The 27,310-nt window shown below is 33.5% G+C and overlaps 1 protein-coding gene across 13 annotated transcripts in view; it reads right to left on the bottom strand.

Moving 5' to 3' along the window:
* The window catches only part of MIA2 (MIA SH3 domain ER export factor 2), a 108,660-nt gene that overhangs the window by 18,390 nt on the left and 62,960 nt on the right, over positions 1-27,310 (bottom strand). For 9 of the 13 annotated variants that reach the window (XM_027065624.2, XM_053224397.1, XM_053224399.1 and 6 more), the window contains 12 exons: positions 24,273-24,395; positions 22,651-22,759; positions 21,374-21,420; positions 20,520-20,610; positions 18,249-18,387; positions 13,929-14,030; positions 12,940-13,000; positions 12,098-12,133; positions 8,296-8,363; positions 6,654-6,736; positions 4,867-4,995; positions 1,090-1,248 (listed from right to left, as the gene is read on the bottom strand). In XM_027065624.2, the coding sequence (XP_026921425.1) occupies positions 1,090-1,248; positions 4,867-4,995; positions 6,654-6,736; positions 8,296-8,363; positions 12,098-12,133; positions 12,940-13,000; positions 13,929-14,030; positions 18,249-18,387; positions 20,520-20,610; positions 21,374-21,420; positions 22,651-22,759; positions 24,273-24,395 (1,147 nt within the window). The remainder of the gene's footprint in view (positions 1-1,089; positions 1,249-4,866; positions 4,996-6,653; positions 6,737-8,295; positions 8,364-12,097; positions 12,134-12,939; positions 13,001-13,928; positions 14,031-18,248; positions 18,388-20,519; positions 20,611-21,373; positions 21,421-22,650; positions 22,760-24,272; positions 24,396-27,310) is intronic. The other 4 variants (XM_053224398.1, XM_053224406.1, XM_053224407.1 and 1 more) reach the window with 1 other exon arrangement.

Below are 27,310 nucleotides of genomic sequence, written 5' to 3'. Positions count from 1 at the left end.
GAGCATGCAAGCAGGGGAAAGAGGGAGAGGGAGAGGGAGAGGGAGAGGAGAGGGAGAGGGAGAGGAGAGGGAGGGAGGGAGAGGGAGGGAGGGGAGGGAGGGAGGAGGGAGAGAGGGAGAGAGAGAGAGAGAGAGAGAGAGAGAGTCTTAAGCAGGTTCCACACTCAGAGCAGAGCCTGACATGGGGCTTGATCCTACAACCCTGGGATCACGACCCGAGCCTAAATCAAGAATCAGACACCCAATCAACTGAGCCACTCAGGCTCCGTAAGAGCCACCATTTCTTAGAACATATACACACTACTACTACAGCAAGAGCTGATTCTTGGAATTAAAGTTATTTTACCATGATATTCTTACTCTCTCCAACTCCTCAGGAAGGAATCTGAAGTAGTATGTTTTTTTAAATTTATACAAAGCAGGCATAGCTCACTTCACATAAGAGGTGTCCCTGAAACACTGCATAAATAAAAGTTTAGCAAACTAAAAAATTTTAAATACATTCGTTGGGAGAGTAAGAACTATTAAAAGAATAGCAGTTATTGCCTTCCTTCAGGATATTCTGCTGTGACTGTTCCGGTAAATATATTTATTTTAGCAGTTAATCTAAGGTATACTGTTTAATGAAGAAAGACAATTACAAGAAGGTGAATAGTGTAATTGCACAGAAGTGATGAGGGAATTTTTCTGTTTATGAACATATACCAAAAAAAAAAAAAAAATCCCTAAAATATATAAAACTAAATACCTGGAAAAGCATGCTAAGATGATGAGGGAGATTTTTTTCACTTTCCTAATTACACATTTCTTCGTTGTTTGGACTTTCTAAAATAAACATGTATTACTTCTATGAGCAATAAAAATAATAAAGATATTCCATGAGAGGGTTGGGAGGGAAACAAAGCAGCTTTCTGTAACATGAACAATTACCCCTAATTATTATGGTTAGAAATTTGTGTTATTATTGTTTTCCAATATGTATCAGTTTTTCTTAAAACAGGACATACATGTACTCCTCTTTTCTTCCATTCTTCTGTGTTTCATATACTGCTTACCTTTGAAATATAAATAATTACACTCTCTCCATACCTGATGGAGGGATCATCATCCTACGATCCTGGTCCCATGGAGGTGAAAGGGACCCAGTGTCAGAAGGTGCTCTATGGGCATCAGCTAACCTATCACAGCTTGATTCTCCTCTTTCATTGGTATTCTGATGGTCCAGAGGATTCCCTGGGCCTCTTGAGCCTAATTAAAGAAAAAATTACAATTCTGTTTTATCTAAAAAAGTATTATAAGACCTATCATCAAATGAAATCCAGGCAGCTTTTAAAAAGTGAAAACAATCAGATTCCAATGAAGTTTCCCTAAGACATATTAGACTGTAATTCCATCCTACCAAAGCCTAGGACAAAGACTAGGACAATGAGGAAAAAATAATCTTGCCATGTGTATAAACAAATAATTGCCTATAAAAGTCATTTATAAATGTTACCACCATCATCATTTACATAGAAAATCAGTGGCTAAATTATAAATTATAAATACTAACTCTGAAAAATAAAAGTATGAAGTGAATTACAAAGTAAAGACCTCTATATCAGATGGAATAACATAATTATGAGGTTTTTGTTGCTTACACTAATATGCCAATAGTCAAAAAGAGCATGATTCTTTTAACACAGTCATCTTAGAGGTTATATACCCATTTCAATAATTCTACAACTATTCAAAGTATTTTTAGAACAACTCTTTTAGAAATGTACTTGGATTAACTTAAGAGACACTCAAGAAATCGCATCTCAATGCTGAAACAGGATTCTACTTCTGTCCGAAAATGATTTTAACCAGTCTGATTACAAACTTTATACCCACCAGATAAATTTGGCTTTAAAGGGCTTTTAGCAATTTCTGAATATCAAATTCACCTTCAAAAAGAGCTCACAACTCTGAAGGCAAGTCTAAAACAAAAGTTTCAAAAACAACAGCACTGTTGGAATAAATACTTTGGACAAGGTAACACTCATTTGGGTAAGGAATTCTGGCATGCTTACATTTATAAAGAAAGACCATCATTATAAAGTTCCCTTCTTATGACCACAAAAAACACAGTACCTCAATTAATATCACATATTCAATTAAAATGGAAAAAACAAATACAAAAAATTTTTTAACATTAAATAACAAAATATGTTATTACTTCATTTATCTGTCACTGAGGGGGGAATGCGGTCTTCTCAAAACTATATTGCCCAGAAAACAAAAGCTTTTTTTCTTTTTAACCTCCTAAGGAATAGATTTTTTTAAAAAAATTTAATAGAAATCTTTCTAAAATGTCTCCACAGTTCAGTACACCTTTAAGAGACTAAAACTAATTCAACTTTTCTTGGTAGCTTGTACAAATCAATATAAGAATCTTTTTTAAAAAATACATAATAATCTTTAAAAAAAATTTTATCTGCTCTCTTTTGTAGTCAGGAGGTAAACTGACTTTTATATTCTGAAAGTAAGTCAACTATCTCTTTTCCTCATAGTTGTATATTCCCCAAATCTTTCTTTCCAGCTTGTTCATCCTTCTAATAAGGTCATTAGAAGAAAAAGGCTAGGAAAGCAGAAAATTAAACTGGAAAAAAAATGTGCGTCAATTAGGCTGAGTTCATCTAGTGTGAAGCACAGATCTTTAAAGAAGATATTCAAAGACCTTCTCTTGATTGCTTCCTTTCAGAAGACCAAAATACAGGCCAACCAACTGACTACCAGGGAAAAAATTACAAACTTAAAAATGCTAAAGGTTAAAATTTTCATTTAGACTAAAAGTTACATGAAATTTACTCTAAAAAATTATTTTCCTTATGTTCCATCTGATTCAAACATATATCTCATTCAAACTTTCAAATTTAAAAAGATAATAAAAGGAAGGAAAAGGGCACTATTCACCCTTCTTCAGTGAGTCACAGTAACTTTTACTCCAAAGCAACTCTTTTAAGACCTACTAATAACTTACCTAAAACTTCTGTAGCTCTTCTAACAAACAGTAAAACACCCTTGCAAATAATCTAAACACATCATTTCTCAAAAGTAATAAAAAGGAGAGGAAAGTAATTTAAATAGGAGAGGAGAAATCAAAGGTAATTCTTACTTATTACAAATATCCAATTGACTACAAGCAATCCTTGACTTATGTCATTCAACTTCTAGTGATTCACATTTGCAATTTAGCCAATTATACCTTTATTTCTAGGGAACTATTTTTCAGATTGCTGGCTGCAAACCATCATGGTGCATGAAATTAGTCTTAATGAGCAACTTTTTTAAATGAAATGGAACAGAAATGAACACAAAATACCAGAAAGCGTCAAAAATAGTAAGGGTAGTACTACTTCATGTAAATGGTTTCTATTACATTTATGTTGGCATGTAATGTGACATGATATAAAACATATTTCTTAATATAGGTTAAAAAAACAGGGGGAAAATGGATTTGAGGGCACACATGTGAATTTCAAAATTAGTCTCCTTCCTAAAATGCTCAAAGGAAAGGTCTCCCAGGGCTCCAAGTGTCAGTATGCAACTCACTCTTTCCCTAGGAGTTTTCAGTTCAAAGCCAACACAAGCAAAAGTTCTCTCTGAAATATCCCCAGGCTGTGGGTCCAATCAGCAGTGGGACTGGGAAGTGGGAGGGACCAATGGGAAGTATACCAAACTGAGGATACAAAGACGTAAAGAGGAAATGGGCAAAGGGAGAATATCCCATAACCCATAGAAATTTTGTTTTCTCATTCTTTGAAGGGAATCCCAAAGAAAGAGCTCCAAAAATATTTAAAATAATGGCAGTTTCAACGGAACAGGACAGCATCCCTGAGAGACTATTTTTGGTAAGTAGTATCCATTTGAGTATATGAGCTGTGAGAAGTTGGATTTAGTTTGGTGTTTTTATTTAGTCTCATTACTTTCTGTTCCTACCTCAGACTCAACATGCTAGATTCACTGATAAAAAGGGGGGAATAGAAACACAACACTGATGAAGAATGTTATTAGCTCTTATACAACACAGATTTGGGGCTAAAAACCTAAGACTTTTGACTTGGGAATGAACAGCACTGTTTACCTTTTAATTTTGCCACAATTCAAGGGAAAATTTTAAGCAACTTGACAAAGTGAGGTGAGAAATCAAAAGAGGAAAACTCCAGGTACACAGGTAACGCCAGGATGAGCGCTGATGAAGTAAATGGAGAAAGACCAAGAGCTAATGCATAGGCTTGAAGTAGCTGCTAAAATTTGCAAAACCCCATACAGGGTAACAAAGCAATCCTGGGTCAGTTTCTCAAAGTATTAAATCATTTCCGTCTCCCTTAAGGCTCCCATTAAAACTCTTCTTGAGAAGTACTCAAGATAGTACTTCTGTATTACTCCACTCTAAAAAGAAGGTTCTTTCTTTTACTTTCTGATTTTCTAAAATAAAAAGATCATGATAATGAAATAAAAAAAGATTTTAGAAATTCTACATTTTAATAATGTTTTGTTAAAATACAATTTTATGCTAGGTTATATTGTTATCATATTTCATGTATTCTTTATAAAGTGTTGTATTATGTAGTATAATATATAGTTTTTAAGAAGTCAAATGATCTAAAAAGATTAAGGGCTTGACCAAAACATAACCTACTATACCTGTTTCTAAGAGAAAAATATATTAAAATTACATGTCATAGAGCTCCTTTTCCAAACAAAAATAACCCACAATAAGTGCAAGGAATGCCTGTATTTTCCAAAGATTTATTTTAAAGATCATTTTAAAGATAAGTTGAGATGAAAATATAAAGTAAGGAAGAAATCTAGAGTAATAAAGATGTTTAAACAATATACCTCTTCCTCCTCCCCCTGGAAGCAAAGGTGAGAGTCTGAGTGGACCCTCCAACAAAGTTGGAGGGGAGAGAAAAGCTCTCGTTTCAGATGAAGGTCGACCCAATGGTGAGGGACCATATGGGGAATGCTCTGGAATAATTAAAACAGCATATTTAAATTCATAGTTTCAGTTAGCTACACTATAGATTAGAATCCCATTTCAACAATTTCCATCAAGTCACCCTATTGTCAATTTAAGTTTAATCCACATCCTAAACACTTAGCATGCTCTGGGTTTTATTAATACAGGATAGAATTAAATATGGAACCCTGTGGTTTAAAGTCTGTCTAAGTGGACAGTGTCCACTACAGTGTCCAAGTGGACACTGTAGTCAAGAAAAATATTATTCTCTTGGTAATAATACACTTAAGTAACCATACAATATTAGGCAAAGGATACTGGTGATATTTTAGAACCATGAGAGGATTTGGGGGCCATGAAGTTTGTTTGGTTTTGCTTTTAATGGCAGTATGCTTCCAGACATTTCAGCTGATAAGAGTTGTAATACGGAAGGGCTCAGTTGAAATTAGGGCCAGATAGGCTAGGCCATGTTGAGCCATGAATTATTTGAGTGAAGCTCAGATTTTTCAAAATAGAAATGCAAAATCCTCTGAGGCATCAGAAACAACTTTTGGTTCATTACCACTGAAAATTCAGTTTACATATACTTATTTATCAAATAAATCACTTTCTAAACCATATAACCAGGAGCCCTATCATTTTACAAACTTCACCACTCCCAAGTAATGATTATGCTTCCAAAGATCTAAAATCAACATCAGAAAGCAAACTTAAATACCACCAAAATAATACTTTTTAAATATGTTAAATTTTATTATGTAGTTTATATAACGGTCAAATGCAATTACAACAAACGATCAAAGCATTATTTAATCTTTACGAGACTTCTGCATTACGTTCAGTCAAGAATTCCTTCTGTATAATTGCCCCCCACTCCAACCTTTGTTACTATTTGAAATTAATAACCTGTTATTTTGTAATGTAAAAACATTTTCATTCTAATGAAATTAGACTCTCAAAAGTGATTTTTACAACTTTGAAATGGTTATTAAAATGGGATTCTACCTATATAAAGTTAGGTTTATTTTCCCTGCCTTAGATGCTTAATTCCAATTCAACCAAAAATTATTTTGAAAAATTTAAACTACTTGGAACAGTATGAGATCATTAAAGATGCTAACTCATTAATGAATAGACAAAAATATTAAATACATCTTCCAAAGACCTGGTCCTCTCTTGGAGGTAATTAAAGCAATCAAATCTCAGATTATTAATGTTTTCCCACCTTCTTAATTGATACTTTTAAATAATTAAAAACATCTGTTTTAAATCTTGTTTTTATAATTCAAGCAAATCCCAATGAGTAGTGGATATATAAACAGTCACAATGTTATTCCCTTTAAGCACTCCTTACTCATTTTCCCAAGAAATATTGAGTACCTTACTACATGCCTTTCACTTTGCTTTTCAAAGAGCTCAATGTGCTAAATATACATCATCTTACAAAAGCCCACTAAGAAATAAAGGCAGCAATTATTTACATTATTTCCAGGGTAACAAAACTCAGAAACTTGGGAGATTTTGAAAGAACTCGGATTAGAATCCTGGCTCCAAAATCTAAAATATTTATAAATAATAGTATTAATTTACACTAATATAAAAGGTATGTGCAATATATACATATATATGTATTTTAAATGAGGGTTTAAAAAAAAAAAAAGACTACCTCTGCCAAATGCTGTATTTGGAACATCAAGTGCATAAGGATCTTTTTCTAAAAGTTCAAATTTAAACTCTGTTTCAGTTAATCTGCAAATAAAGAACAAACATCTCTAAGTTACTCATCTAAGAAAAGCACCCACATTTCAAGAAAAATGCCTCTTCCAAGTACAAGGATCTCTTCACTATCTCAATATTTACACAGAAGAAACAAATCTTTTAAAATTATTCTGACCAGTAATAAATGGAATTGTTGAATCACTAAATCATACACCTGAAATATAACACTGTGTATTAACTACACTGTAATTAAAATTAAGAAAGAAAACAAAATAAACAAATAAATCAATATTCTGACCAAAACACCTTTTCATAACAGGTAACAGGGTTCTTTCTGCCTAGTGATAGTGACGTTTTATTGAGGTTTGAAATCACTTTGTTTTGTTCTGTGTTCAAAACTAGACTTCAGTGAATACTATTACACAGAATCCAAATTTTAGAAATAGCAGGGCTTTCCAAGGTCAACCAGTTCTAATGTATCAGTTTACAAGTAAGGAAACTGAGCTAAAAGTTTACATGATTTATTCAAAATTAAAGTAACAGGATTAAAACACAGGGTTCCTAGCTCTGCATCACACCTGCTTTCCATTGTAATGTTACCCAAATGATTCTAATCACAACACAAAATAGGAATCCAGTGAACTCATCCTACTTTATTCCTAAACCTTTTATCTTAAAATTGTGACATTTTAAAGGAATCTTATTTCTAGTTCTTGATCATAAGATCTGACATAGAACATTTAATCATGCAGTTTTAATTTCAAAGTAGAAAAGACAAGCAAAAAGATTACACTATCATGGAATAATGTTAATGGTACATTCTGGCAAGAAATCAGAACACCTGGGAAGAGATGTTTGCTCCTAGAAAAGCATTTATTCTTCCCTTCAATCATACATTGTAAGCTTTTATTCTTTCATTTTATTATTGCATGGCAATGTCACCCAATAAAATTAAACAAGAGAATGAGAGAAATAATAAAAATGGATTCTACCCATATCTACTAAAAGATGCCAGTACTCTGAGAATTACCACATCAGAGATCTATCTTTTCTCTTTCCATCCCTTGTAACTGCCTTCTTCCTACTCTAGTTTAAAAAAAAAAAACAAACTGGGGTGGCGGGGCGGTGCCTGGGTGGCTCAGTTGGTTAAGCCACCAACTCCTGATTTCAGCTGAGGTCACAATCTCATAGTTGGTGAGATCGAGCACCGTGTTGGGCTCTGCACTGCTGCTTGGGATTCTTTCTTTCTCCCTCTCTCTCTCTCTCTCTCTCTCTCTCTCTCTCTCTCTGCCTGCCCCTGCTCACATGCGCTCTCTCTCTCTCAAATAAATACACATGAAAAAAAAATTTTTTAAGTTATGCTTTTTACAGAAGAACATGTAAACAATTTACTTCTCTTAAAGTAACCTAAGACAAATGTTTCGAACAAAAAAATCTAGTACCTTATAATAAAACTAATAAATATTTCACCACTAGATATGCTGGATTCACTGCAAGTTTGTCCCTACAAAAATATTATATAATAAACAAAATACAACTAAAAATAAAGTAATAAATAAAGCTTAAAGTGTTCCCACTAAGATACTTACTTTTGTCTACTGTGAGCATTTTCTTTCCTTAAATCATTAAGATTTCTTTCAGCAGTCCGAGCTGCCAACTTAAAGAAAACAATACATTTTCATTTTTTTAAATGCATTTTTAAAATAACACTTATACAAATGTAAAATGGAAGATAAGCATTCACACATATCACAATACATTAGAATGCATTTCAGTAAACTCAGTGTAAAAAATTTTTAACTTACAGAATTTTTTTTAAAGGAAATGAGTTTCCTATAACCAAAAGACATGAGTCTAAGGCTGGAGTTTGATCATGTACTTCCCAATAAATGCGGTTATCCAGATGTGAAGGCAAGAATTAGCACTATTTGGTGCTGTCAATATCCAAATAACATGACAGAAGCAATGTAAGAGGACCCAAGCTTAGGGTGATGGGAATGGAGACTCAGAATCATTATGCACAGGTACTCTGGCTATAAAAGCAGATAACCAACTCTGGAGAGAAATCACTATAATTCTGTGAAACCATAAAGATCTAAAACAGTTTCACAACATGCCTGTACAGGCCATTTTTTTAAATCGCTGAATATAACCAAAGCATGCAGTCTGTTTGTTAAGATCATATTCCCATTCTCATAAGCTTTTACATTGGTCTAGTGATACTTTTATCTAATAAAAGATTCGGGGTGCCTGGGTGGCTCAGTTGGTTAAGCATCTATCTGACTCTTGATTTCGGCTCTGGTCATGATCTCACAGTGTGTGAGATGCAGCCCTGCATCGGGCTCTGTGCTGACATCGCAACACCTACTCAGGATTCTCTCTCCCTCTCTCTCTGCCCCTCTCCCACCCATGCACAAGCACTCTCAAAAACAAGTAAATAAACTTAAAAAAAAAAAAAAATTAGAAAATCAGAGTATGTATGCTATGGGAAAAAAACTTACACTTACAATAAACAGCAAGAACATACAATATTCCTAAATAGTTTGTGGGCAAAGATTAAACTTGTATGGAATACTATATGTTTCCCAGTCATTCTGTGAACTCTCTAGTTAAACAGCAGCAGCGTATGGAGCATCAGACCTGTCCAAACTAACGCAACGCACTGGGGCAAACTTATCTATTATACAAAGGCAAATTAACTCAACCTAGAACCATAACTTTTTACAGGTTAAAAGAACTGTACTATTAAACGTATTCACTTAAAATTGTGAACTACACATTAGAATTGACTTTAACAGGCCAAAGAATAAAGAATGTTAAATACACACACACAAACAAAACAAAACAAAACCCTAGCTTAACCATATTTTAGCATTCATTATCAAAAAGATTCCAATGTAAATCATTTTCTAGTATATAATGATATAATCAATTTTGTACTAACAAAAACAATACTACACAATAACAATCTTAGTTAATAAAATATCAATCCATTCATTTAGCAATGTGTTTTAACAACACAGAATCAAAACTACTTCTAAATGTTTTCTACACAGTATAGTATTACATATTTACTCTTAATTATAGGAGACAAAACAATACAAAGTTACTAAGTCAAAAAAAGTAAATCCTAGTATGATCATAGTGCTATCAATATTAAAGATAAATCTACAAAAAATATATAAGAATAAACAGATGCTAAATGATTACAGGCTTTTAAAAAGTTTACACTTCAAAGGTTAGGTAAAACTATAATTTCAATGAATGACCACATTGTATTCAGATATTACTTACAATATGCAAAAAAGCATTCTATTAAGTGCAGGTGTTAAGCCCTTATCTTAAGAAGCTTAAATCTGTGGTAAGGACAACTATTGTACTTGTCACAGAACACATAAAAACAAAGTATTATATGAGTTCAAAGGAAGAAAACATTAACTCTAATAGGAGGGAGCAAAGAAATGCTCAAAGGAAAAAGTAACATCCAAAATTATAAAATTATTTATAACAGTAAAAAAGTGTAAACAAACTAAACATTTGTCAAATGGGAAAGGTTTACATAAATTATAAAATATTCATAGAAAAATATCTATAATATATTAAGAAAGCAAGAACATAAAAACACTAATATATAGTATAATTTCATTTTTTAAAACATATACATGATTTATGTCTAAATATACTTAAAATATAGAATAAATTAAAGTGATACTGCTGATTACTTCTTGGTATATCCTTTGTAAATAGTCTGAACTTTTTTTATTTAGTGAGTATACATTACTTTTATAAAATCTAAAAAAATCTTCATTTTTAGACATTAAGGGTATTTTCTGCATATTTTAACATAAAGTCTGTCATTTACTAAACTAGAAATTCAATGTATAATAACAGAGAAGCCACAGATTTAGAATCTAAAAAGTCAGAATTTTAATCTCTATTCTTCATTCTTTGATCATGTGACTTTGGGCTATTTCCCCACCTGTAAAACTTAATTTATAATATCTATTTTATAGAGTTGTTGTGTGAATTCAATGAGTAATATACACAAAATGCCTTTAAGTACAGTGCCTAGAGCATTAAGAGATTAGCAAACATCAATTCCTCTCATCATGAAAAAATAATCTTTTTCTTTTTAATTTTATTTTTTATTTTTTTAAATTTACATCCAAATTAGTTAGCATATAGTGCAACAATGATTTCAGGAGTAGATTCCTTAGTGCCCCTTAACCATTTAGCCCATCCCCCCTCCCACAACCCCTCCAGTAACCCTCAGTTTGTTCTCCATATTTATGAGTCTCTTCTGTCATTAAAAAATAATCTTTATCTTAGTATTCTGACTGTGGTGCGGAATGATGAAAAAAACTAAATTCATCTCCAAGCCCAGTCTAATTCATTAACAAATCTTCCACTTGAGCCCTCAACACAAAATCTGAGAAACGGGAAAAGCTTTGACATTCAACATGTCTAATTTCTCAACCTATACCAGAATCTCCACTCCAAGAAACATCCACCACTAAGAAATATCTCCCAAGCTTCAGTGTAACAAGAGTCTAGTAACAGTTAACATACACTGAGTGCTTACTACTGTCAGGCACCTAACAGGCTTACATGAGTTATTTATTCATCACTATAACTCTATAAAATAGGTACTACTGATATGTCTACCTTATAGGTAAAGAAACAGGTAAAGAAACAATTGTTGTTGTTACAGGTGTTGGAACCAGGATAACAACCAAAACTGGGTAACTCCAGACCCCATGTGTTCACACATTGCACAAACTGTCTCTGCTTTAAGACTCCTAGGGACAAGTCCTCTGAAGGCCAGCTATTAACAACAGTTCTACAAATTAGATGGATCATTCTCACAATTAGTCAAAAGCCACATCCTTATCATTTCCTCATAGAGTTCTTCTGGAACACTGACATGCCACTTCTCATGATGATCTTTTTCTTGATGTGTATCAAGTAATTCAACACTGAGAATCAGATAACTGAATTGTAAAGCTTTTACAACTAGAAGAGGCTTTCGATATCACTTAGTTCAATACGTTGTTTTACAGACGAGTAAACAGGCCCAGTAATTTTAAGTAAGTTGTCCACAAGTAAATTAGTGGCAATCCAATGCTCTCAAAACAATCCATAAACACTGCATCACCTCCCCCAAAAGAGTATAAGCTCCTTGCAAAGTAAAAACAGAGAAGGAAAAATCAGATTTTGTGAATAACTATTATAACCAAGTATTTAGTTCATAAAAAACATAATTTCACTACCAGCAAAATTAAAAGAAATTTATTTAACACTACCTTAATTTTTGGTGTGAAAGTGTATCTTTTAAACGGCTCATTTAAATTAGAAAAAAGAACAATCTGACAAAGAGAATTTAATACTTACCCAATTATCATGTGCTTTTTTCTCATGGGAGATAATCTGAAAAAGAAATTCATTAAAATACTACTGATTTTCTTAGGTAAAAAATCTCACACTACCACTACGATTTAGTACACAATTCATAAACTCGAAAATAACTCAAGCATCTCTGAAAGTCAGTAACATTTTTAAAGCAAATTTTCATATACACATGACTACTCTATCACATTTTTAAAACAAAAACTGAATGTAAAGACAATTTTTGTCTAGTATATTTTTGTTTTATGCAAAAATCAACTACAATGAGTTGCTGACTAAGAGATAATTAGTCCAAGTAAATACGAGACTCCAGTGCTGATATATGTTTATTTATTTACTTAATCCATATTCCCAAAGAAGCAGGAGACATGCCAATTTGAAACAATTTTAAAACATGGCAATTTTAAACTCTTGGGGCACCTTTGTGGCTGGGTCAGTAGAGCATCCGACTTTGGCTCAGGTCATGATCTCACAGTTTGCGAGTTTCAGCCCCACATTGGGCTCGCTTCTATCGGCCTGTGAGCGCAGAGCCCACCTCAGATCCTCTGTCCCCCTCTGTTTACCCCTCCCCTGCTTGTACTCTCCCCCAAAGTAAATTTTTTTAAATAATAAATAAGTAAATAAAGAAACAAACAAGTATTTTATTTCAGAACACTTGGCTCCCTATAAATGTTCCACAGCCACATGCAAAACCTCAAGAGACGTGGTACAACTATCAAGTAACTATACTCTTGCATCAAAACAGAGATACCAATTCGAACAAATCAGAATTGTTTAATACACACACACACACACACACACACACACACACACACACACACATATACCTGCCCTTGATAAGAATGAATGGTTCTCTCCAATTCTTCTTCAAGATCTTTGGCTCGTTTTCTACAAGGAATAATCATTCTACTATTAACATGTACTAAGAAATGACAGAACACTATGTCTACTGAAAATATTAATTAAAACACCTAGAGTGTTTAATGTAAAAATAACTCCAGAACTCCACACTAATCACCTTTAAGACGTTCTAAAGTAGTATATTTTTTCCTAATATAATTTTAATATTAATTATGCTTTAAGAGTACTACTACTTGGGTTTACCTAAAACCAAAGGTTATGCCAAGATTTATATGGTATATTGCTTTGTTTTTATTACTAAGAAGCATGCACTTGGAAGAATTATTCAGATGTCTGTAATCTTAACAGAACTCTAGGAAATTAAAAGTCTCTGTGAAATAAAATGTTACTTATTACCTTTATACAACTAATAAGATAATTCCTTCTTTTGGACAAAATCCAAGTTTACTCTTCCTAATGTAAAATTAAATATCACAACTATTTGGGATACTGCTAAAACTTGCCCCTTATTTTCTCTAGGTTTTCTATGATTTCCACGGAACTAATGACAAATGAACAAGGGAAAAACTAGACTTATCAATACTTCAGAAGTGGCTCACTCTTCTCTTTGAGGCATACTTCTCAAATTCATTAATATTGTATATTTTCTTCCCCATTATAGAACCAAAGAGGAAAGACCTTGAAATTAATGGATATTCATAAATTTCTTGATATTAACATAAAATAGGATTTCCCTATTTTAATGCGAGAGATTTAAAATCATGTACACTGAAAGGGAAACATTTCTCCTTTTATATTTTCTGTATAATTGCATAATAAAGCAAGATATACAAATGAAAAATAATGACAAATATCTTGGGTTTATTTGGGGGAGCTGCCTTATTATTTTTTCTAGTATTAGGTTTTTGGATACCCTCCCCACCTGAAAAAGAAAAGAGTAAAAAATGTTCAATACCTATAGGTCTCCAGCTCTTCAGCTGCATGACTGATCTTTTCATCTGCTTTGGAAAGTTTCTCCTCTTTCTCTAATCGGTAATTTTCCTCTACTGTTAATTTCCTTGAAACAAAAAGTGTTTTGTTTTGTTTTTTACTGTATGTCATAAGATAATCAATTATATCTTTTTAATAATATCACAACTGGTGTTTCTCATAAAACAATTTGCATAAGACCACTAAAAACATCACATGCAAGAAAAAAAAAGTAGCTGCATAAATATTCCTGGTGTGGAAATTAATATTATAAACTCAAATTATAAACCACCTTGTCTAATATAGTACTATTAACACAAAAGATTCAAGAGTTTTCTATAAGACTTTTATCATGAAAATAAGATCAAAAGTAAATATTAGTAAAAACTATCATGACTATATATTATTTATCAAGCCTTCTTGTATAAAGCAGCGTGACATTTATTAGACAAGAAGTCACCAAGTAATAAACTGAATTTCAATAATTTTTAAATTGGTTGTTAAGTTGTTAACACGGTGATTAAGCTTCTAAGACAGTTTACACGCATTTAAAAAAAAATTATAATGAACCCAAAGTAAATAAAAGTAGTCCTATCTACTACTTTTAGTTCTTTTAATAAAAACAGCTAACTTACTGAGCCATTAGCATGTGCCAGAAATTGTTCTTAGACTTTTACATGTATTACTACCCTATGTAATTATCACAACAGCTCTATAAGAAGGGAAAGGAAACACAGAAAAACTAAATAAGTGAACCTAGGCATAGAGCTAGCAAGTAGTGACTCCATTATACTCTATTACCCCTGTGTTTCACATGGTATCATCAGTAACACTGGTCCCTCAAGAAATACTGAACACCACAGGAAAACACATATGGAGTCCTAAATGTGAATGTCTCCCCTTCTTCACGAACTTTGGGGAAGAACATGACAAACTATTGAAGAAATCCTACACGGTAGCAGTAAATGTTTTATATTCCATAAACTACATTACCAATTGCTAAGAAATTACTCCCTAGGTCAATCGTTTCATAGGGTTAGAAGAAAATAAGTCATCTCCTCAGAAAAAGCATCAAAGTATGATGGGCTTGGACATGGAAGGAAGTGTGTTTTACAAACCCTAGATTTAAAAAATGGCCAGAATTGTCTGCTGTAGAGAGGTAAAGTCTATGAACCTCCCCTTGAATTTGGATAGATTCATTAATAATGAAAATGGCATTATAAAAGAAGCCTGATGATATGATCAAAAAATAATCACATCTTACTTCACATATCTAAAGCCACATATCAACTTGTATGCTATACTATTTCACTTCTCTCCAATATTTGAGTGATGAATGTTTTAATTTAAATGTAAGAATGGAATACACAGTATTTTGGGAAATTGAAGATATTTCACATTAATGAATTGATACACATACAGGGACAGGATTCTATTCAGTGTCCCATCCTTGCTCTTGAATATCTACAGAGAACACCTTTTTTTTTGAAATTTTAAATATTCCTCATGAGAATTCTATCATCAACCATGTATTTTTATTTTGTTCAAAAGATATACTCAGAAGTATTCCTTTCACCTCAAAATAATCCCATTTGTATCCAAATTTTACTTATAATATCTTTCATCCTAACCTAAAAAGGGTGCACGCCTAAGTTTACTGAAAGAAGCCATGAGTCATCCACTCTATAGCTCTTCCATTTAGTCAAGTTTATTTTTCTTTCATATCCTGGGCAGTCCCAACTGGTCCAGAAGTCCATGATGAACAGCAAGTTTTTGATTTTTAATGGATTCCAAAGAATAATTAAGTATACAGGCTGGCAATGACAGAGCTTAACAAATCCCCCATCATCCTGATGGCAATGGAATGTTGGTATTTTCTACCAGTTTCCAAATATATAAAACAGAATCTCATTCCCACTACTCATGTTCTATAAAGTCATCCCAAATCCTAAATTAGAAAATGCTGAACCATTGCTCTTAAAGGAAACAGAGTTAGGTTTCTGGGTGCTCTGTTCACAGCATTTTCATCAACCCACCAACATGTAACCCTGTGTTCTGTTTTTCAGTTTAAAGATACCTTAGTTAACATATATTGTTGGTTCATTACTAATGAACTCACAGCCAACATCATTATAACTCAGGCTGAACATAGCTTCTCTGACACAGGTGCTGTCTCTATAAGACACACCACAGTCTTCTTGCACTTAGGAACACTAAACAGCATTTTAGCATGATACCTGGGGATCATTTTAAAACAGCTAAATCAAAAAAAAATAATAATAATAAATAAAATAATAAAATAAAATAGATAAATCACAAACAAAAAGCACAAAAATGTGGCATTACATATAGTGCAGAAAAGGACACTTGTTTACAAAATGAGAGCTGAAATAAGAAGGAAGACTGGGAACATACACACTGAGAGATTCAAATTTCTTGCTATTCTGTGCATGTCTGAGAATGACCACTAAAGCTCCTGAGTACTGGTTTTAGGATAAAAATAAGTTTTCATTGGTACAGGTCATGATCTCATGGCTCATGAGTTTGAGCCCCGCGTCAGGCTATTTGTTGTCTGCTTGTAGCCTAGAGTCTGCTTCGGATTCTGTGTCTCTCTCGCTCTCTCTCTCTGCCCCTCCTCTGCTCACACTCTCGCTCTTTCAATAATAAATTTTTTTAAAAATTAAAAATAAGTTTTCATGGGGCACCTGTGGCTTAGTTAAGTGTCCTACTCGTGATTTCCACTCATGGTCAAGAGATCGAGTGGTGACTCAGGCTTTGCGCTGGTCATGGAGCCTGCTTAAGAGTCTTTCCCTCTCCCTCTGCCTAACCGCCATATGGATACACACACAAGCACGCTTTCGCTCTCTCAAAAAAAAAAAAAAAAAAAATACAGGGGCGCCTGGGTGGCTCAGTCGGTTAAGTGGCCAACTTCGGCTCAGGTCATGATCTTGCGGTCCGTGAGTTCGAGTCCCGCATTGGGCTCTGTGCTGACAGCTCAGAGCCTGCAGCCTGTTTCAGATTCTGTGTCTCCCTCTCTCTGACCCTCCCCCGTTCATGCTCTGTCTCTGTCTCAAAAATAAATAAACGTTAAAAAAAATTTTTTTTTTTAAATACGAAGTTTACACAAGTAGGCGAATTTGCAAATACAGAATCTATACATGATGAAGATCAACTGTAATAACTTTCATTAAAGGGGCTTGAAATTATATTAATTAAATCAAGGAACATTTTATTTCCTTTTATGATGAAAAATATGTCCTATAGTAGTATTTGAAAATCTGGAGTCTCCATATAGATATCTTAACAGTCATTTGTGCATCTATGCATTTAGAGATCAGTACACACAAGCACAGAAATCTCTCAATCCAATATATAAAGGTACTAAACATATCTATTCATACACTCAACATTTATTGAACATTTATTGAATAACTACCATGTGCCAAGACATAATATTAGGCACTGGAAATACCGAAGAAAAGAGAATAAAGTAATTCTCTTACGGAGTTGACATTTAATGTTGGGGGGGGGGGAGGCCAATAAATCATCAGAGGACTTTAAGGGCTATGAAGAAATATAAAGCAAGATAAGGGATAAGGGAATTGCAGGTATTATCTTAGTTAGGGTAGCCAGGGAAGGAGTCTCTGAAGCAACATATGAACCTAGATCCAAATGAAATGAAGGATTCAACCTTATACAGGGGAATGCCAGTCCAAGAAAAGGAGCAAGTACAAAAGGCCCTGAGGTATAGATGTGCTTGGCATACTAATGATCATCAAGACCAGTGTGGCTGGAGGGTAATGAAGGAAAACTAAAATGAATAAGCTAAAATTAAAGAGATAACCAGCAAAAAAAAAAAAAAAAAAAAAAGAGGTAGACAAAGGTCAGATCTTACAGAGTCTTGTAGGCCATCTAAAAGCTTTGGATTAAATTCTTACTGTGATATGAAGGCACCTGGGAGTTTGCAAACAAGACTGTGACAACACCCATACTTTATGCTTCAGAAGGGTCATGCCACTGAAAACAACTATGCAGGAGGTCGAGTGGAAAGAGACTATTTATGAGGCTACGACAATAAACCAGGCACTAACTGATGATGGTTTAGATCAGGGTCTAGTAGGGAAGGTAGTAAAAAATGGTCAGATTCAGAATAAAAAGTATTTCAAGATCAAGTAACCTTCTTAAAAATGAACTGATGAAATATTACCCAATCATAAATTGAGCGCTCTGAGTATCACATAAGCTGAATATGCATTAAACTATTTTACTTGCCATACAGTGGAGATATGAACAAAATCTTTATTACCTGTGAAGTGTCATTTCATTTTCTTGATACAGTTCAGTCATTACTTTAAGTTTCTGCTGAAGCTTTTGATTCTCGTTTTCAAATTGTGTATTTTCTGACTGCAGAGATGCTTGTTCAGTCTGGAGATTTTTAATACATTCTATAGAAAATGTTTAAAAATCATAATTAAAGGAGTAAATATTTCTAGATGCACATTCACATTTTATAAAGATAAAAATTAGCAAAAAATAATAAATTATTCATAAATTCTTTCCAACAACAGAAAGTTTATAAGGGATTTTGTTCACCTAAATGCTTTTTAATATTTTAATTAAAGAACTATATAAACTGTTATAATTTTTTTTTTTTACTCCAAGATTTCCCAAAACCTTCAATATTCTATTTCTAGCATTTAATTTTCAGTTAGGAAACCAAAAAATAGTAAAATTTCTCAAGAAAGTTTTGGAGATGAGAGTTCTGAAGGGAAATATTTTAGTTCAACATTTCCTATGAAACTACTTAAACATGATGAACGCCTATTTTTATCTCATAAAAAGTGTACTAGTTAATAACTTAACTTCTAGCCAGCCCTCCTTTTAAGCAAAATTTGGATATATGTAACAGGTCAGGCCAGAAATTTGGATCTTCTGATAAGAAATCCTACAAAATCATGCTAGCTTAATCCAGATCAAGATTGGAGAGGGACACCTGGATGGCTCGGACAGTTAAATGTCAGACTTTGGCTCAGATCATGATTTGGTGGTTCATGGGTTTGAGCCCGACATTGGGCTCGGTGCTTGGGATTCTCTCTCTCTCCCTGCCCCTCCCCCACCTCAAAATAAATAAATAAACTTAAAAAAAAAGATTGGGGAGAAAAATACCAGTTTTAGCTTGTTAACTGCTAACCCACCTAAAAGAACTATCTAGGAAAACAAAAAATAATTCTAAACAATGAATGCTATATAATTAGTACATCAATTGTTTTTATTTTTTATTTTTGTTAAATTTTTTTTTAATGTTTATTTATTTTGAAGGAGAGAGACACAGAGTGCGAGCAGGGGAGGGACAGAGAAAAAGAGGGGGAGACATAGAATCCAAAGAAGGCTCCAGGCTCCGAACTGTCAGCACAGAGCCCAATGTGGGGCTTGAACTACGAACCACGAGATCATGACCCGAGTGAAAGTTGGATGCTTAACCGAATGAGCCACCCAGGTACCCCCATCAATTGTTTTTAAAACCTCATTTCTCTTCCAACATCATAACCTCACCTTCTGAATTCCTCTAAAATTGAAATGCCATCTCCCAAAACATGTGTATGAATCATCACCACAAATCTTTTTTTTTTTTTTTTTTTTTTAAAGTAGGCTCCATGCCCAAGGTGGGGCTTGAACTCAACCTGAGGTTAAGAGTTGCATGCTTTACTGACTGAGCCAGTCAGGTACCCCCACCACAAATCTTAATACAGAACAAAACTTACTCTGTTTCAAAATCACAAAATCATACTAACATACATTAAAATTTTAGTAATGGCATACTACTTATTCTAATGGTATATAATCATTCATCTATTAATTAAACGTATATATCAAAAGGATAGCTTAAAATAAATATGCTACCATTAAATGATTTTAATGTCACACGTGGTCTTTCCACAGAAATTTTTAAATCTACATTAGAAGAAATCTGTCAACCTAGGCTTTAAGCCATTGCCAAGAACTGTCACGTAACAGACATTACTGTTGAATATCATGTGGTAAAACTGGATCATAGGGATGATCTTATAAAAGTTAATAGTTTTAATTTACTACTTTTTAATATCTAAAACCATGTTACACATACAACACTGAAATTCAAAGGTAAGTAGAGTTTTACATGTTTTTTAAAATAATTTCATTAGTTAAGATTGGAGAGGGGTGCCTAGATGGCCCAGTCAGTTGAGCGTCTGACTTTTGGTTTTGGCTCAGATCATGATCAGGTTTGTGGGGTCGAGCCACGAGTTGGGCTCTAAACTGACACTGTGGAGCTTACTTCGGATTCTCTCCCTCTCTCTCTCAAAATACATAAATTAACTTTAAAAAATAAATAATTTCATTATTTTTATTTCATATGATATGGAAGAAACTGATAGGACTTTACCAACAACAAAAAACTTAGTACTAATTTTTCACAAATTAGAAATAAAAGTCAAAAAAACAATCAAATTGGACCTTTGCATAACTGATTCAATTAATAGTAACTTTCTGCAAAAGTACCTTTATTTATAAAGACTTTAAAAGTATACAGATATCCTACCTGTAAGCTCTTCCTTTGTTTTATCTGCTTCAGATAATTGAATGTAAATTTGGTTTCTTTCTCCTTCTAAGGTTTTTAAAGATGCATTTAACTTTAGAGAATGGGAAAAGGAAAAAAACAACATTAATCAGTTATTCCAAAAAAGGAAAAACAAAAAATCTCAATATATCATTCCAACCTTTTAAAGTTCTATTACTTTGATGAAATGATCACCTAGAATGCAATAACCAACAATGCAGCTTCCATCTCGAAAAGTTAACAAAGTGATTAGTAGTCGTAAATGTCAAAAGAGAGGTAGAGAAGATCAGTGTCCCATCCTTAAAAAGTGGCTATTTTCATTCTATTTACCTTCAACCCGTAAGTTTTAATTAAAGTAACCTTCAAACTACAGTACCACAACTTCACATAGATCAGTAAAGATCAAGATACCACTACTATGATGCAAAAGAAAAGGGATAAACCAGAAGAAAATGAACCAAGCATTTACTTCTCAAATTCGGATATGGGGCAACAGGAATAGGAAAATACTAAGACCAGAGAAAGAAGAATGTTCAGACAGAAATATGAAAAAAAATATGCTAAACATTTTTTATTTATTCCTTACCTTAAAAAATTTGTGCAGACCTTAAAATTTTTTATTATGATAAATTCTAAAAATAACAATATGAATTTCTAAAGTTATTATAAAAAGAAAAAAGCAACTGATAAAGAAAATTCTGCTCACTTTGGAAAATCTGGAATCACTTCTATGGTAACTATAAAACAGACTTTTTAAAATAGTTACTAAGGACATATGGCTTTAATCCAAATTCTATTTCTTTTCTCTATCTTTATATTTATATAGTAATGCAAACCTTAGCAGCATGAATGAGTTTCTTCAAAGCTCCTTTTGGTTGATTATCTATAATAAAAAATAAAAACAACATTAAATTGGGAAAATAGTGCCATGCCACAACAGACATCCAAATGATTTTACTAGTTCATGCAACTAGAGCCTTGTAATCTCTATTCTTGCTACAATAAAGAATTTGAAATAAGGCAGAATGGCCTTGGACATGCTCCCAAGAAGATAAACAAAAAAGCACTGCAAGTACCATAATATTGTCAAACAGATTCTTCACGACTCTCTCTAGAAACAAATTTGTAACAAGAATCTGGTATTCACCCAATACACTCCACCGTCTCAACTATTCTTAGGATCCTTCAGCATATAAAATATAAGTGGAATTATACTCCAAATTAAAATAACAATAAACGAGCATGCATTTTCTATTACAAAAAGAATTGCTTCTTGCAAGACAAAGCAGAAGTAAAAAAGTACAAACAGAACCAACCGTATGGGACTGTAATTTTCTTCCAAGCATTAATGCTATCATCAAAGAAAAATTTTTTAAAAATCATACCTTCTGTTCCTTAATACATGTGTTAATATGTAAGGGGTACAGAGAGAAAAAAGAGAAAGGTCACAAAAATCAGAAGAGCTACAACGGGGAGAAACTAGTGAAAGATGCACAAAACACTTCTGTACTCTTTTTGCAACTTCCAATGAATCTATAATCATGTCGACATAAAATTCTCTTTTCAAGTCAAAAGAATTGGTTTGAAAATACAGGGAGCAGCTACAGTGAACCTAACTCCTGCCTGAGTTTCCAGACCACAACCAGCAATGGTGATAACAATTTGGGGTGGCCAAGATTAAAGTACTGAGCCATCTAATTAATATAAAGTATCCTCAGGCATTCACCAGTATAACACTCATTTTTCAAACTACCCACCATCCACCCAATTAGCAGACATGGCAGGAAAAATAGGCCCTGAAATGATTATGATGCAATGTGAAAATTGCTATAATGAGGATTTGTACAACATATAAAAAGAACAGGAAGGAAAGAGGCTGTAAGTCTGTCTGAGGACATGGAGAAAGATTACTGAAAAAGCTGTATCCCAACTGAAGCTTAACAATAAGGAACGGTGTGAGAGGGACAGAGTATTAGAGACAAATGGAGAAGATGTGCCAAACGAGAACTGTATAAAGAACATGGTACACATAGGAAACTAAAAGCAAATACAAGAGCTACTTATCATTTTTAGCAAAAGAGGATGAATCACGACTTCATACCCAACTGCATACCATTTTCTGATTCACTCTTCATTTCCAATTCCAAGTTATCATCATTTGTTAGGTCTTCTCCAAGCACAGCAGCCCAATCTTTCATCTTTATCAAACGTTCAGTCAGAGACTTGACATTTAGTAAAGAGAGAAAAACAGAAAGAGAAGGTAATAATGCCTTTTGCTAACTGATTTACAACTTCTGAATATGTAGTTATAGTTTAAAAATCAATCTACATAGATAACAGTACATGACCTCTTATTCACCAGCTGATATTGAGACATATACTCTGAAAAACTATAATATTTATTGACTATTAAACTCTGCAAGTTAAAAACCACACTTGGTTATTCCTAAATCAAATACGATACTGGATAATGGTCCATTTTTGCTAAATATACTGCCTGACTATAAAGTAACAAAATATTTACTATATTACATTCTTTCCATACCACAAATAACAGTAGCCATTAACCAAACAGTAAATTTTGTGTGAGGTCAAACACCTGCAAGTGAGGTACATGATATATAAAAAATACACAGGCGAGCCTGGGTTCTATCATAAAATAGAACCTGAACTGGTACATTACAGGTTTTCCAACAGTACTTTTTTGATTTTCTTGAATAAAGAAAGAATTTTCATTGTAAATAATGAAATGACTATGCCATATATTTCTGTGGAAGGACCTACCTAAAAACCCACTCTGCTCTGTAATTTCTACCCTTTGATCTGTCCCTCTTGAGAGTTCCAGGCAAAAATAACATGGCCTAAAGCTTTGAGTAGAGCTTGAGATTAGCATCTCATTCTTATTCTGCTTAGGAAGAATCTCAAGTTCTTTAGTAGAGTAAGTTTAGGGAAAAAATAAAAGAACATGCCAAATCATGAAAACAACTAAAGCTGGAATCTTCAAAAAATTCATAGCAACAACGTAAAGAGGATAAATGAATGGGTTTCAAGATGGCAATGTTCACTTCACTGCATAGATTACAGAATGTTAGTTTTATATCTTATTACTTGATACTCACACCTGAGTATGTCTGCAGCTTGAAAGCATAAGATTTAAAAGAGAAGGCAGGAAAAAGGGCTAGAAAGGGCAAATAAGGAGTAAGGAAAAGTGAATAAATCCTAAAAGTAAAAATAAGTTACCATATTCTTATTAGAGTCAAGTTTCAATTAGACTTATTTTTTGAAAAGTATTTATCTCTGTGAGAGTACATACAATAGCTAATCTAGGTATTACAGATATTCAGCCAATACATATAACTTCATCTGTCCAATTTCTAAAATTCTTTCCAACCTCTTTTTATCAAAAGAAACAGATGGCAGTCTAAAAGACAAAGGTAAAATCCATTATTCTTTTTTCTCTTCACTCAATACCTAGGCTAAAATACAAAGGAAAGGACAAAAAGGACATACAGAATGTTGATATATAGACTCCAAATCTAAAAGTCTTCAAGGAGCATTTGGGAGCAAGATGATAATATCAGTACAAATTAAAATGAATGCCCAAGAAGTACACACCCTCTAATTTGACCAAATAAATTATAAAAATAAAAGTTTCAAAAAACAAAAATTTTCAAATTTCAGAATTAGTATAACATTCTAGCTGCCTCAGTCACTAAAACCAGAAGGCCCATTTACCTTGATCTGATTTTCTTTATCATACAGAACTTGCTCTGCATATGCTTTGGACTCTTCAAATGTTATTTTCTGTTTATTAAGTTGACCCACTTGTTCTTTCCATTCTTCAGCTTCTTGTAAAAGCTAAAATTCAAACCCAACCAAGAAAAAAAAAAGCAACTTGTTATGTTTCATACTTAGGTGTGAATGAATTTATTTATATATACATACACGACTTTTTTTAATTTTTTTTAACATTTATATATTTTTGAAAGACACAGAGAGAAGGAGCACTAGTGGGGAGAAGCAGAGAGAGAGAGAGGGAGACATAGAATCTGAAGCAGGCTCCAGGCTCTGAGTTGTCAGCACAAAGCCCAATGTGGAGCTCAAACCCACCAACTGTGAGATCATGACCTGAGCTGAAGTCGGACGCTTAACCAACTGAGCCACTCAGGTGCCCATAGATATAACTTTAATAGATGTTATATGACACAATGTGTTGCTGAGAAGGGAAGGAGAGGGTTAGACAGGAGGAAAGAAGGGAAGGAAGGGTGGGGTCCTGTTTTCAAAGAACTTTCAAGAGGGGTAATGTAAAATAAGAGACACTTAAATATTGTTCAACTGATTTACATAATAAGTTTTTATTAAATAAGAGGTTTTTTGAGACATACATATGTTAGATTTGGTCATTTCTTACCATCCCTTAAATAATATATAACATGCCATAACTTATTTGTACTAAAATTTGCTTTTTAAATCATGTGCTGTTTTGTAGTTAGGATAACTGAACTTCAAGAGATACCATTAATATGGAATACATCAAATTCTGCATAAACAATCTTTTACTTAGTATATACTTTTATAGAAAAAATTTTCTGAACATGATACAAAAAGGAAGGATCGTTATAAAACACAGATTTTACTACATAACACTTAAAAACCTCACAAATCAAAAAATAACAAAATCTAAAAGCAAGTAACTAGAAAGGAACTCTTAAAAATATATGCGGCAAAGGATTAATAATCTTAAGATGCAAAGAGCTGTTAGAAGTCAAAAGAAAAATAAGAAAAAAAATGAATGAGCAAGCAATTCACAAAAGAAATGGCCCATAGAAATATAAAAGTCCAAATCTATTAAAACTTTAAAACTCTATTCTATCAAACAATAATTATTGGATTTCTCTGCAAAACTAAGGCATCTTTCCTAGCACAAGAAAACTAAACTTTTTCTATGCGTGTATAACACAATAAGAGAACACCAACAGATTAAAAAAAAATGAGGATTTTCTTGAAGAAAAAACTTTGAATCTGGTTATTAGTGGACTCTAGTGAATGACTAAAGAAATTGCATACCCAGCATGCAGTCTTAAGAAGTTAGAGGAGTATATTAGAACATGGCATCAGTGAACATAGGATAGTTTATTTTAAGAACTTGAGTGATTAAAAAGGAGTTAAATGAAAGTAGATGTAAAGAATAAGACAATCTAGGTGAAAATTTTTCAAAATAGAAAAGGTCAGTTTTGATTATAACAGCAAATTTAACACAGCATTTACAACCACTTTCTCCTGAAATCTACTAAGATAAGAATAAATTTACTAAAAGATTTGGGGGGGGGGGAAGAAGCATAAACCCACAAGAAAAAAGAAAACAGGTGATGAAGAAAAAGGTAATTCTAGAAGTGGAAAGCAGAAAGAGATATAAGTATAGTAAGAAATACAGCAGAGCAGACAAATCTGAAATCTACATAGAAGATGGGAAAGTCCAAATGTAAGTTGACTTAATACAACCCAAAATGCTTAGAATTTGGAGGCACCAATACTAGGGCTATAAGTAGGATTGAAAAGAGGAAGACTGAAAGTTTGTATAAAAAATGAAAAACAAAAAACAAAAAAACAAAAAGTCCTTGCACATACATACACATACATTTTGACTCTCCATCCATCCTTCCCACTCACCCATATCTCTCACATGCATGTGCGCACACACACGCACACACATATACGTCTGGCAAAAGCCTAGAAGGTTATTTTCTGGAGAGGTGGAAAATGAAACTCTGGGACACTTGGCCCAGGTGAAAGTGTGAGTAAAATATTGAAAACATAAAAGGATAAAGTAAAAGCTGACTTACTGGATAGTGACACACCAACAACCCCCACCTGTCTTAGCTGCTTGCCACACTGTTGACAAACAGGCTTATCCCTCTCAAACAGAAACTGTGGAGGAATTATCCCTGTGGAAAATGATCTTCAAATACCAACAACTGGGGATCTTCCAAGGAAACACCCTAGCCAGATTACCCTACAGAACAGCCTCCCAGTAACACACACTGAGCTTCCAATTAGATATGAAGAGCTTCACTATCAAATGAGCAGACTGCCATGAATCACCTAATAACTGACTTTAAAAAGAAACTTGGTGGGGTCCTTGGGTGGCTTAGTCGGTTAAGCATCTGACTTTGGCTCTGTCATGCTCTCACGGTCTGTAGATTCGAGCCCCGCATCGGGATCTGTGCTGACAGCTCAGGACCTGGAGCCTGCTTCGGATTTTGTCCCTCCCTTGCTCATACTGTCTCTCTCTCTCAAAAATAAGCAAACATTAAAAAAAAAAAAAAAAAAAGAAACTCATAGATAAAAGACATAGACCAAAACAGAAAATAAAGGAATTCAAAGTAAACAGAACAACTCAGGGAACTGAAAAACACTTCAAAAAAGAAAATAATAATAATAACAATATCCTCAGCAAGCTAAGACACAGCATCCATAAATGAAAAAAAGGCATAAGCAAAACAGGGGCACCTGGGTGGCTCAGTTGTTAAATGTCTGACTTCGGCTCAGGTCATGATCTGGAGGCTCAGGAGTTCGAACCCCGCATCAGGCACAGTTCTGACAGCTCAGAGCCTGGAGCCTGCTTCAGATTCTGTGTCTCCCTCTCTTTCTGCCCTTCCCCCCACTCGTGCTCTGTCTCTCTCAAAAATAAATAAAAACATTAAAAAAAAGAAAAGGCAAAAACAAAATAAAAAAGACCACTTACAATTGAAAAATATAGGAGAATAAGTCAA

This window comes from Acinonyx jubatus, chromosome B3 (genome assembly GCF_027475565.1).
Source record: "Acinonyx jubatus isolate Ajub_Pintada_27869175 chromosome B3, VMU_Ajub_asm_v1.0, whole genome shotgun sequence".
In the NCBI taxonomy this organism is placed as follows: Eukaryota; Metazoa; Chordata; class Mammalia; order Carnivora; family Felidae; genus Acinonyx; species Acinonyx jubatus.
Note: the sequence above shows the minus strand (reverse complement) of the source record. Positions and strands in the feature narration are given on the sequence as shown.